This window comes from Denticeps clupeoides, chromosome 18, assembly GCF_900700375.1.
Source record: "Denticeps clupeoides chromosome 18, fDenClu1.1, whole genome shotgun sequence".
Taxonomy (NCBI): domain Eukaryota; kingdom Metazoa; phylum Chordata; class Actinopteri; order Clupeiformes; family Denticipitidae; genus Denticeps; species Denticeps clupeoides.
This window is the reverse complement of record NC_041724.1, coordinates 4,319,797-4,332,568: the sequence shown is the minus strand read 5'-3', so window position 1 is coordinate 4,332,568 and position 12,772 is coordinate 4,319,797. Positions and strand designations below refer to the sequence as shown.

At 47.3% G+C, this 12,772-nt stretch overlaps 2 protein-coding genes across 6 annotated transcripts in view; both read right to left on the bottom strand.

Annotated features, from left to right (window-relative positions):
- The window catches only part of stox2b (storkhead box 2b), a 33,108-nt gene extending 29,939 nt beyond the window's left edge, over positions 1-3,169 (bottom strand). The window contains exon 1 of the mRNA XM_028959561.1: positions 2,735-3,169. Within this exon, the coding sequence (XP_028815394.1) occupies positions 2,735-3,068 (334 nt within the window). The 5' untranslated portion in view covers positions 3,069-3,169. The remainder of the gene's footprint in view (positions 1-2,734) is intronic.
- Positions 3,170-5,197: 2,028 nt separating this feature from the next.
- LOC114767830 (solute carrier family 22 member 4-like) lies at positions 5,198-12,735 on the bottom strand. Of its 5 annotated transcripts, XM_028959636.1 has the most exons (11): positions 12,587-12,735; positions 11,071-11,467; positions 10,158-10,261; positions 9,384-9,538; positions 8,933-9,104; positions 7,979-8,120; positions 7,817-7,899; positions 7,220-7,434; positions 6,938-7,120; positions 6,419-6,554; positions 5,273-5,653 (listed from the first exon to the last, which is right to left on the bottom strand). In XM_028959636.1, the coding sequence occupies exons 1-11, from the start codon at positions 12,592-12,594 to the stop codon at positions 5,605-5,607; spliced, it is 1,644 nt and encodes a 547-aa protein (XP_028815469.1). In that variant the 5' UTR covers positions 12,595-12,735; the 3' UTR covers positions 5,273-5,604. The 5 variants fall into 5 exon arrangements, with proteins under 5 accessions (XP_028815464.1, XP_028815469.1, XP_028815465.1 ...); XM_028959631.1 differs by having other exon boundaries at positions 5,198-5,653; positions 6,938-7,434; XM_028959632.1 differs by having other exon boundaries at positions 6,938-7,434; positions 11,071-11,533; positions 12,574-12,735.
- Between the last annotated feature and the right edge of the window lie 37 nt (positions 12,736-12,772).

Below are 12,772 nucleotides of genomic sequence, written 5' to 3'. Positions count from 1 at the left end.
AGAATTTGTTTAATATCCACACTATGAAGGTCTCATTCCAGTTAAACAAGTGGTTCAAAAGCACCATGAAGATGAATAGAAGATAATCACTTTATCTTGTAAAATTACTGACAGACACATCTCTAACTTACTTAATTGAATCTATATTTTCCTAAAGAATCACTTAAGGCATTCTAAGTGACTTTATTTACTATTTTAGTCAATTTGAGCAATGATATGTCCGATATGTAGTGCAAGAAACAGGGGCAAATCTAGAACGCCTCTCTGCTAATCCTGATGCATCAGAAGAACTCCGACACAGGAACAGAAGTCCTTATTTCGGTCTGGGATATGAAGGGTTATCGAAACCCGTCATTTTTTCATTCTTTCGCTGCTTACTGCAATCTGTCGAGGGGGCAAATATTGACTCAGAGAAGGCAGCTACGAGTCGAATGCACAATAGAACAGTCGTGGCGCCCCTCGGAGTCCGCCGCAGATAGTATTTTTGCCACGTTTGCTCACACATGCCGTTTCCACTTCGTTGAGTTCAATCAAAGATCAATCACAGATCCAGTAGACCCACAACTATGGGCTTATCATTTCAAGCCTGGAAGGGAAGGGAAACACAAAAGACCCAATGGTTTTGCCGAATGCCTTTAAATTTATAGGCTCCGGCACAACCCGGGGCGTTCGCCTCACCTGCAGAGGCAACAGCTACTTAAACCGCAGGAATTTTTTTTCTCCCCATCAGAGATTAAACATGTTTGCAGTCAGCCTTACCACACACTGGAAAGGGCGAGAAGACAGAAGGGGAACTGGCTGGGTCTTCACGTGGTATTTTTTTTTTTTTACCAGAAACAACACTGAGAATATATTTAAAAATATGAACATACTCATACATACCTCAATTACACACCTGATCATATTATCCTTTGTTATAAAGGAGCCACAAAAGAGCCACGTGCAACAGATCTACAAATATACTTCAACACTATACTAGTGATAGTATATAGCGACTATTGTCTTCATAAAATAGAATTATGTATCAATAAATATTCATTTGTGTTACGTAAATTAATCAATTTTATCAACAGATTTCAACTTCTTTATCAAACAGTTTCACAGCATTATGTACTGAAGTTAACAACTTTTCTGGTGATATACTGCCCCCTATAGGATGCTGTAAAAATTCCCCAGGTGAACAAATTCACCTTTAAAGATGCCTCACCGAATTGTGCCTAATGAGGGGATGAAACTGAATCTGCAAAGGCGAGGCCCGAACGAAAGGAATTTGTAATTTCGTTAAAGAAGAAAATTCCAAAGGGAAAATGTACAGGCCCCGTCACCCCAGGTGTGGCTGTGTTATCAGAGACTTTCTTTCGTAGCCGGTTTTAACCACCAGGTGATCATGGAGACTGAAGGGTGCCAGTAAACTCATTACAGGACCTCTCCGAGCCCGGCTGAGTTGTAATTAAGAGAATAATGGGGGCTTGTACACTGCTCAGACACGCAGGGAATGTAACACCCTATCTGTCCCGAGCTGCTTCTTCTACCCCCCCCCACATTTAGGTCAGCAGCGTTCCGCAAGACATGGCAGTCACAAAGGATGAGACGGAGGGCCGCCACTTCTCTCAAGGCAACGGAGCAGCACACAAATCCACTGGCCGGCCACAAAAATGGACAAAAGGGCTGCTGCATTTTGCCGCAAAGTGAAAACGTGCATCCTGTGTACAGGAATACGTACAACTTAAACCAAAACCGGGAATTTTCTAATAACACAACAGCAGAGTGGAGAGTACCTGGGAAGAAAAAAAAATTATGAATTTACTGCGTTTCATTGCACCAGATCTCACACTAAACTTTCCCCGCCGCGACGCGGACACGACCCCGGTCATTTGTGTGCACGTCCGTCAACGCGAGGAGAAATAGCGGTCGGCCAATCCCCCTTGAAAACACGAGAGTGACAGACACTCGGCTGCCCTTCGTGTCCCGACGTGTCTACCTGCTGATAATGCATAAAACCTGGCCTGGATACAGCCTCGGCGCGGGGGCCCTGGGTTCTCTGCGACGTTCAACTAGCTTTTAATACTTCAGGTTTCGCTGTCCGGTCGGTTTTAAAGGCTTATATAAAGCCCCCGTTCCACTGAGCCATCAATAACGTGCCCATGGCTTCCAGGAATCGTGATCGAAGTCACCATGATGACGAATCCGTTCTCCCCACGGTCAGGCGAACGAATCAATCCAGCGGACTAAATGCCATAAACACGCAGTATATGTTGCGTGTGATCGTTGCGGCTGTCTGTGCCGGCTTATGAACTGATCAGGATGGCCGAATCGATGCAGCACGAGGACAATTCCAGCCAGTGACTGCCAAAGTGGGTCCCGTCGTGCAAATCTCTCCAATTCAGCACATGGGAGGAATTTATTTTACTCCTACAAGGACCCTCGGGAATTTTTTTATTCTTCTCGAACAAAATTCCCGAACGGTGACATGCTGACCAATGAGCAACCTTCTAGATTTACATTTACAGCATTTACCAGACGCCCTTATCCAGAGCGACTTGTAATCAGTAGTTACAGGGACAGTCTCCCCCCTGGAGACACTCAGGGTTAAGTGTCTTGCTCAGGGACACACTGGTAGTAAGTGGGATTTGAACCTGGGTCTCCTGGTTCATGGTCGAGTGTGTCACCCACTAGGCTACTATCACCCCTAGATCTTGCCCCATCTAGGGGTGCGCATTCTGGCCTCGCTCACCTAGGTACTTTATCTGGAAGCCTTGGGGCGGTCTGAGGGATCTCCTCATCCAGCTCTCCCTCAGCACCTCCAGGTGATCCTCTTTTCCCTGGATCAGCAGCACGTGCTCGTCGATCCAGCCCAGGAAGAACGTCTCGGATATGGCGTCGGATACCCTCTTATTCCAGAAGTGGCGCGTGTTCTCCGACCTGAAGTCGGCGAAGATCTCGTAGCCCGTGTGGTGGCGCGGCGGCGCCTCGCTCGCCGCCGCCGCCGCCGCGTCCCCCGGCGCGTCCCCGGCGCGGGAGAGGACTATGGCCAGGGAGTGCGGCGCGATCTGCAGGAAGGGCTCCATTCCCGTCGCCGGCGAGCGCGTCACGCAGGGACCCCCCCCCCGCCGCGGCCCTCCTCGCCGTTCCCGTCCGCGGCGTCCGGCGCCCGAACGACGAGCCGCGCTCCGCCGGTGCGCCAGAGCGCGCGCGCGCGCACACAGACGCGTCACCGCGTCGCCCCGCGCGCACCGAGTCCCCGCGGCGACGCGATTTAAACGTGAGCGCCGTCCAAACGTCCACGACGCCGCTTAGTGGTAAAACGCCGTAGTAATAATAATAATAATAATAATAATAATAAACAGTAAAATACGCCGTTTGGGTGTATTATAATGACCTTCGCCCTGCATCCCAACCAGTAACTCCGAACGTCCAACCATTACTCCCAACCAGTAACCAGTCCCGCACAGACGTCTGCTTTTACGTGTGGGTATATGAGGTTCCGTTTAGGAAATATTTCAGACTTTTGTTACTCAAACACATGTAAAACACATACACATTCACCATATGAAACTGACAAGCCTGCATTTATACTACTGAAACACTCACACACACGTATATGAAACACTCTCACAGACACAGGTGAAATGGACACGGACACACACACACACACACAGATTAAATTAAAGTGAAGTGATTGTCACATGTGATACACAGCAGCACAGCACACGGTGCACACAGTGAAATTTGTCCTCTGCATTTATCCCATCACCCTTGGTGAGCAGTGGGCAGCCATGACAGGCGCCCGGGGAGCAGTGTGTGGGGACGGTGCTTTGCTCAGTGGCACCTCAGAGGCACCTTTGCGGATCGGGATTCGAACCGGCAACCTTCTGATTACGGGGCCGCTTCCTTAACCGCTAGGCCACCACTGCCCCAGATGTATATATATGTATATATGAAACACTCCAACAGATCCAGGTGAAATAGACTCTTATGAAACAAATAAAAGGGTTCAGCATTAAACTTTACCGGTGTGTTAAACGTCCATATAGCATTAGTGAAGCTTTTCACATGTTCGTGTGAGTGAAAATTTTTCACTATATCCGGAAGGCGGTTCTATGGATTCTTGTGTAGCGACACCTGACGGAAGACTCTCTGTGTCCCAAGCTTTGCCGCGCTACCAGCCACAGTGTGCCTACTATGAATATTAACTCTTTTTTTTTTATTTGTTTTTTACTTAGCTCATTCCTGGGAGTTTGGGCCAATGAAGACATAATACAGTTCTTTACATATACACTGCAATGTATGGAGATGATACAGAGAGAAAGAGACGGGAGAGCAGTGTCGCTGCCCGTTTTGAATCAGGTCGCTACACAAGAATCCATAGAACCGCCTTCCGGATATAGTGTGAACATGTGAAAAGCTTCACTAATGCTATATGGACGTTAAACACACCATTAAAGTTTAATTTTTGTTTGTTACATAAGAGTCACACTTACATAAGTGTGAGTGTTTCATATATATATATATGTGTGTGTGTGTGTCCATGTCCATTTCACCTGTGTCTGTGAGAGTGTTTCACATATGTGTGTGTGTGAGTTTTCAGTAGTATAAATGCAGGCTTGTCAGTTTCATATGGTGAATGTGTATGTGTTTTACGTGTTTTTGAGTAACAAATGTCTGAAATATTTCCTAAACGGCCCCTCGTATGGGTAGCCTGAACAAAGGGACGCAACTAGTCCGCAGTAAGGCAATACCAGGCCTCACCGTTTCCGCACCTAAAACCATGAGGTGGATCATGTCTGGTGGAAAGAGGCAGCACTTCGTATGTGCAACCGTGCGCTGGGCTGGTTACTGGCTGGGTTCGACAGTTCAGCTTTATTGGTTGTGAAGCGCACGGGGCGGACAAATGTTGCATTTTATTTTTACGCTGTTCAGGGGTGTTCACGACGGCGTTTTACCACAAGGCGGTAAAACGCCGTCGTGCTTTAGGTGGCAGAGGGATCAAATACACAACCACCGCAGGCAGGTGCGCGCAGAGGAGCCCACCTATGTAGGGGAAGAAGGGCAAGATGGTGCTGCCGATTTTGGAGGACATGGAGCAGATTCCTAGGCCCTGTTACTTGCATTCCGCTGTTTTTCGCTGCTTTATTTTTTTACATCGTGTCATGAAAGTGCCGTTTGTTGGCCCGGATGGCTTGCCACAACCTTCATTTTCATGTCAGCTTGCCTTTATTAAAGCAGAAATGAATGTTTCACCATGGCCATTCTTATTTGGAACAAGCCAAACGTTTTATTTTCATTTGATTAAGGGTTTGTCTTAATAGATGTTTAGACAGACAGACAGAATGGTAGGATTTACAGTGACATTATGTAGTAATGAGGTAATCGAGTCTATAATCTATATTCTATAGACTATAGAAATGTAAACATGCATATTTGGTTTCAGATTTGGTTTTGGATAAAAAAAAAAATATGTTTACAAGGCAATTTTACAAGGCAAACATTTGCTTTAAAACGGCTAATGCTATAAGACATTCTTCCTTGGAATGAAGAAGTGGACATCCATTGGACATCCAGGATGTCCACCATCCTAACCATTTCTTTGTCACCGATGTGAGGTCAACTCAGGGATGCTTTTTCGGTCCGCGTTTTAGAGGTGCAGCAAACCCTGAGGGAAAACATGCAAAATAAATTCCACAAAATACATTTGGAACCACAGAGTTTGGGGTGCCTTTTTTTTATCCAAGACGAGTATGTACGGTATCAAAATTTTTGTCAGGCTCAATAGGTTTTTCTCGAATTTTCTTTTAGAAAAGGACAGAGTGTAAAAAAACAACAAACAAACAAACAAACAATGAAGATTAAGTCTCATTCATTTGTAGCTGCACTACAAGAACTGGTTTGCCTCTCCCAACTCTGTAAACCGATGAATGATCTCCAACATGCAAAACTCTACAGATGGAGAACAATACTGTGTTTCTGCTCAGAGAACACCGGGAGAAATTCTGCAATAAAAAGTTTAGGTAAATTATTTTTTGATCAATGTATGACATACGGGTATTTGGTTATGTTAATAAAATTGCTTTCAGCTTAGCTTTTTTTTTTTTTTTCCAGTCGTAAAGCATATGTAATGGATAGGCTTGTTTATTTCTTTGATTTTTTTAAACTTTATTAATCCCGAAGGAAATTGCTTCTCTGCTTTTAACCATCACCCTTGGTGAGCAGTGGGCAGCCATGACAGGCACCCGGGGAACAGTGTGTGGGGAGGGCGCTTTTGCTCAGTGGCACGTTACGTATAGGCTTACACACGTCGCGTTACATTATGTTTATTACCCCACATCCACACAAAAACATAGAAACACAATGTGTGATACTGGACACGCTTTTCTGTGCTCTGTATAAATGAGTGTGTGTACTTCATGCAGATACCAACCAGTTGATTTTCTGTACTTGGGTGATGTCGTCTGGAAGGGGCGAGTCCCTCGTCTCCGGAATCAGAATACTCAGAAGTCCTGCCACCACGGTCAGGAGACCCATCAAGATGTACGGCAGTGTGTTATCGTAGACACCTGAGAAGGACCAGACGCTGATGTAAAAACCGCACCCTCCTCCCAGACAAAATAAAACCCATGCAAACACACGCGCGTTGCCATGACCACGCATGTTCAACCAAGAATCGGTAACAAGGACGTCAGACCGCACAGCCAGGCGTATCCTGGTCTCCGCTCCCCAGCTCGAATGACCTCCGTCACCCACCAGCCAGCTCTTTGATGCCTGCGAGCTGATCAGCGAAGTAACTCGAGAGAACCTCCGCCTTAAAACCTGGAGGAGATCTTACTGAACGAGCCGCGGCAGGAGGCCCGACAAAGAACCAGCCCATCCGGGACGGCTTTAGGTGGCAGAGGGATCAAATACACAACCACCGCAGGCAGGTGCGCGCAGAGGAGCCCACCTATGTAGGGGAAGAAGGGCGAGATGGTGCTGCCGATTTTGGAGGACATGGAGCAGATTCCTAGGCCCATTCCTCGCACCACCGTGGGGAACTGCTCCACCGCCGATATGTAGAGCACCGAGAAGGCGGCCGTGATCCCGAACTTTGCCGCCATGGCGAGGACTACGCTGAGAACGCTGCAGTCTTCAGAGGGGGACAAAAGCACAGATGTTGAAGGTTGCAAAAATAACAGTACTGGCTCATGATGTGGGCCGCATGGACGCGGCGTCTCTGGCCTCATACTCTGCGGCACGAAGTGAACGAGGAGCAGCACCCCTCCTCCAGCGAGCAGTGTGGACGTGATGACAGTCTTCCGGGTCACCACTTTGAGCAGCAGCCACGCCCCGAAGTACGCCGCGATCTCCATGACCGCAGACAGGAAGCAGTTCAAGTAGGGGTCACCGTTCATGTTTGGCGTGCTCAGGGACAAACCGAAGTAGCTGATGGTGATGACGAACCTTCACAACACATCAGACGTTATCCTGTCAGCCACCATTAAGACGCTTTGTCACAGCCTGTCTTGTTATCGTGGACTTCCGACCACTTCCTAGGTCGTGTTCATATTCGCTTCTTAGTCCCTTTAGCCACACTTGAGTCATTTTCATGTCCATTCAATTCACCTAGAAGTTTTCATATCTGTTCCAACTGTCCTTTAGTTGACAAGGCTAACATTGATCTTTCGTGTGACATATACCATCCTCAGCAGTTCAGACCCTCAGTTTGATCATATTCCATCACACCATTTCACATTTTCTGCCTAGCAACACTCTACTAAATATAAAACAGGGAGTCAATATCAAAATGAATCAATATGAATGCGAGTATTTAGCAGCACATTACCACATGGCGCTGTTGAGAATGGTTACGTTCCTCATCTTGGTGGTTCTAATTAGGTCCAGGAATGTATATGAGGTAGTACTAGACTGGTTGGAGACAAGAATACATGTATTAGTATATCAATCTATGTATGGTGTGACTTAGTGGTTATAATGCCTGTGGCACCTTCAGGAGGAGAGGATCCTTGCCCGGAAATATGACCGCAGGTGGAGTGACACCGTTTTTCCGGGCAGCGGCTCGAACTATGGCCTCCGCTTCCTCTACGCGGCCCTGAGCCAGCAGCCAGCGCGGCGATTCCGGAATCAGCCTGTCACAAAGAGAAACCTCAAAAATCTCATCTCTTCTTCACCGGTCACAATCATATGTCTAAAGCTTTAAATAAAGAAATTAAGGTAGATCCTCTTATAGCAATAGCAAAAAAACAAACAAACAAACGAGAAGAAGGTTCATTATTAACCCCACACCAGTAACATCCTATACATCTAAATATCAAAGTGCATTTAGGGTGGTAGTAGTGGGTAAGACACTCGCCTATGAACCAGAAGACCCAGGTTCAAACCCAACTTACTACCATTGTGTCCCTGACCATGACACTTAACCCTGAGTGTATCCAGGGGGACTGTCCCCCTTACTGATTGTAAGTCGCTCTGGATAAGGGTCGTCTGATAAACGCCATAAAGGTAAACAATAAATCATAATAACTAATAAATAACTAATCAGGTTTTTGTAAAGCTGTATGTACATTGCTGCCAATTGTTTTTATTCCAACTTCCTCTGCCTACGTGTGGTTCTTGTTGTTGTCTTTGTAAAATAAGAAAACCAATAAAAATACTTTTAAAAACGAAACATGCAAATATCTGTGAAGGTTCTCAGTCATCCAGGTCATGGTGCTCAAAAAGGTTATTCCAAAGGCAACTGGACTATTCCAAAGGCAACTGGCATCCTTCCATTGCAGACTGACTTGAGACTGACTTCAGACTTGAGGACGGCCACTGGAAGGGACGTTGTCAAGGAACCGAAACAAGTCCAGTTGCCTTTGGAATAACCTTTTTGAGAGAAACGCGCAAACAGCACAGGCATCCTGCACGAAAGCGCATCTGTGAAGGGCCGAGGCCTCACCACCAGAGGGGAATGTAGAGGAGTCCAGGCAGCGACAGCACCGTCAGCAGGATCCTCCAGCTCCTCGTGAAGTAGGCGCAGAAGGGCAGGGAGGCATAGCCCAGGGCATAAAATACGCACATGCCCAAGGTGGAGAAGGACACCCGCGACGAGCTCCCCAGCAGCTCGGAGCCTGGAGACACAGCGTTTAAAAGTTCCATCATGTTGCTACTGGTGATTCTAAATTCTGTGTGCTATTGCGCATATATTTGTATGAATATATGCAATATATATATATATACACTGCATATATTTAAAGTAAGAGAGTGGGCGTGCTGATTGGTACTTTCCTGGAATTACAGCATCATTTGTGTTGCTTCCTATTGGTAACTTTTCTTAAAAATATTTGGAACTTCTAATTTCCATCATATCCCTTTGTGTCATGATATTAATCTAATGCAAATCTTTATACCTAAAACAAAGGCAGCGATGTAGTTGGAGATTTGGCCAATGCCAATGATGAAAAAGAGGCTGCAGAACATCACCCAGTTGACTGAGGCCACCTGCACGAGGCTGAACAGGGTTTGCACCGCCATGGTAGTGAAGAGGGTGACCTTACGTCCGAATCTGCAAAGAAAAAATATATACAAAATTTTGATATCATATATAATTATTTTCTATCTGTTTTCGCATTGTAGAAAAAAAATGGAGATTTGAAACTATGAAATATTACAGGCCATGTTGTCAACAAAAAAAAAGGAAGAATAATATACATATACAGATTTTTGACCTTTGCTATGATGACAGCATGTCTCACTCTTGGCTTCTTTCTTTTTACATTTATGGCAATTTTGCAGGTGTTCTCATTTGAGAACTTGTGCGAAGTTTTATGGTTATATTTAAAAAATGAGCAAAGTCAAAGTCTCTACTACTTTATTCTCACATAGATGTTTAAGTGCTGTGAAGCAATTCCCCAGCCTGTCAGGAATGGCGCGGTGGTAGGGTGGTAGTAGCCTAGTGGGTAACACACTCGCCTATGAACCAGAAGACCCAGGTTCAAATCCCACTTACTACCATTGTGTCCCTGAGCAAGACACTTAACATTAAGTTGGTCCAGGGGGGGGACTGTCCCTGTAACTACTGATTGTAAGTCGCTCTGGATAAGGGACCTTGTGTCTGATAAATAGTGGCCAAGTGTAATCAGCAGAAATTTCCCATGCAAAAAAATGCAAATCCGGCGCGATACCTGTCCGAGATCTGGCCAGACACGAACGAGCCGCTCAGCACTCCCATGAAGAAGATTGACAGGCTGAACGGCACCCTCCAGGCGTCACCGCACACAAGGTCCCACTGTAATCCAGAGGAGCAAGACCAGTCATTAGCACATCGGCACAGGCACGGGCAACACTGTCGGCACACACAGGTTCCCATTTGGAGTCTGACGTTTTGTCTCATTGCCTCACACTTGGTGGTACAGGCTTTGCGCATTTCTCTCTGGGTTACTGGATAACCTGAAGAAAAAAAAAAAAAAAAACCTTAATTGCACCGTGTGCTTTTGTCCCTTTTTTCTAGTTTTGCTCCATTGACTCTCCACCGAGCATGCAATGTGTCCCCTGGTTTGGGGCTTGTGGAATGTCACAAATGCCGTTCGTGTGAAAACGTTACAGTGGACGCTGGGGTAGGGAAGGAAAAAAATAAAAACAATAAAGTCGCCAAAATGAGTCTGGAGTTCGTCATAACCTGTCTCCTGTCCTGGCAAGTTTCTGCTGAAACATATCGAGCCAGAAGCTACAAAACGTCAGACCCCAAACTGCCTCTCTGATTGTAATTCGCGGGAATGTGCCGTGCCCCAAAGCAGTTTTGTGAACAAGCATCTAGTATCACCTGTCCTCTCCTGACAGTAATTGAAGCAATAGAATCCTATATTAACATATCCTGTTTGGGGGGGGGGGACCCCTGCATCCTGGGTATATTTACAGTTTGTGCTGTGTGCTCTAACACACTGGGAATGAGCCCAAAGTTGCACCATACCCCTGGGCCAGCGGCCTTATCTGGGAAAGCAGATAAGTGAGGTCAAAGCAGGGCAGGCAGACAGTAATTCAGGTCGGGTTCAGCCTGCTGACTGTGTCATTATTAAAAATGAATTCGAAGTTCCATACCTCGGTCACAATCGTAGACTCGTAGCGGTCTGAGCTGTAATCCCACCCGTCCAGGCAGCCCTCCGTCTCGTTGCTGAACTCTGCCCCAGTGCCGTTTAGCCACTTGAAGCGCGAGCACCTGCTGTATCTGCTGGCCCCATCGGCACCCGTCTCCGTGGGGAGCGCTTGGCTCAGGTTGGCGCCGCTGTCCAGGAGGTAGGGCGCCCTGCAGCGGTGCTCTGGCGTGTCGGACAGGAACACCATGGCCATGCCGGAGTACCCGTTGGGCACCGTGCTCAGGCTGAGCAGCAGGAAGACGCTCTTCTGGAAAGGTCCCCACTCCCCCAGGAAGGAGATGGCCTCGTCGTAGTCCATGGCCGGCACGGAGGAGGTCAGAGCGGAAGGCGGCGTCTGCAGCCTGGAGAAGAGGTGATCATTAGCTCGGCAGTGGGGATGAGTTGGGCCTCGCCTCGCTCATGTCAAGCTGCAGGGACAGAGTGAGAACATTAATGTGGACATGAGGGAGTGGCTCAAATGTGAGCAAAGGGGAGGAGGCAAATGCCCCAAGGCCATGGAGAAGAACAAATGAGGGGTGGAGAGAGAGTACAAAACCAAGAGAGGAATGAAGGCCACGCTCGTTCGTGTTTATCTCTGAAAAAGCTCTAAATGGATTAGGAAGGAAAGAGACCCACAACACCATTGTATACTATCCATGCTTCTCCTGTTTTCTTTACAGAATTTTTTTTTTGTCGGGTAGTCAACAGGGTGGATTTTGGCAGGACAGCAGACATTTCAGAGAGAATCCAGAGGCAATATATAACGGCTTGAAGGCTTTAATTGATCCCTGTAAACGTATTATTGCTCATAATTGATCGGCGGTTTGTCTGTTGTGGAGAATTATGTTGATGTAGCGACATTAAAGCATGGTTTGGTTTGGATTTTTGTTTATCTTGGGCTCCCCCTACAGTTACCCAGTAGAACTGACTTTCACAACGCTGTCGTGCGTCTGTTGACGAGAAAATGAAAATTACCGCAGGATATGGAATTCGAGGAGATGCGAAAGGGATCATGGGTAGCGTAGTTCACTTGTAAGTTAACGGAAACTTAAAAAAAAAGAAAAAAAAAACACGTTCTTATTTATCCGCTGGTGATGAAATGCTACGATTGAGCGGAAATAACGCGCAATTGCGACAGGTATAAACACGCGTGTGTCTCGAGTGGGTCTAGCGGGCAACACACTCGCCCGCGACCCAGGAGACCACAAAGTCAGAGGGTTCAAGCCCCACTTACTGCCACAAACGAGACAGTCGACCCCGGACGTCTCCAGGGGGACTGTCCCTGTAACTACTGACTGGAAGTCACTCTGCGTTGAGGGCGTCTGACAGACGCCTGTAAAATAACGCGCAAAACCCGCGGCTCTCGCGAGAGTTCGCGCCTACGGCACCGCCGGCGCGGCGATGCTTTGCGCGGAACCCCGTGCGCAGCGCTGCTTTTAAGTTGTTGACGGAATACGGCGGTACTCACTCGCTCGCACTACCTTTCCATGAGCCTCGCCGGTCCTGCTAGTCCTGTCGCGGCCGCCGGAGCCCATCCCTGCACGCTGGGCGCAGGGCGGGGACTCGCCCCAGGGCGGGGCGCAAGTACCAACTCACACGCACACACACGCGAACACACCTACGGACGATTCATGCGTCGTCAATTCACACAGTGCGCATGCCCGTTG

What these genes read in the sequence shown, in the direction of transcription:
- LOC114767830 (XM_028959631.1), bottom strand. An exon ending in CTCTACATTCCCCTCTGGTG is followed by an intron (nt 8,121 to 8,932) that starts GTGAGGCCTCGG and finishes TCTTTGTGACAG; the next exon opens with GCTGATTCCGGAATCGCCGC. An exon ending in CAAGTACAGAAAATCAACTG is followed by an intron (nt 5,654 to 6,418) that starts GTTGGTATCTGC and finishes GTTTTCCCTCAG; the next exon opens with GGTTTGCTGCACCTCTAAAA.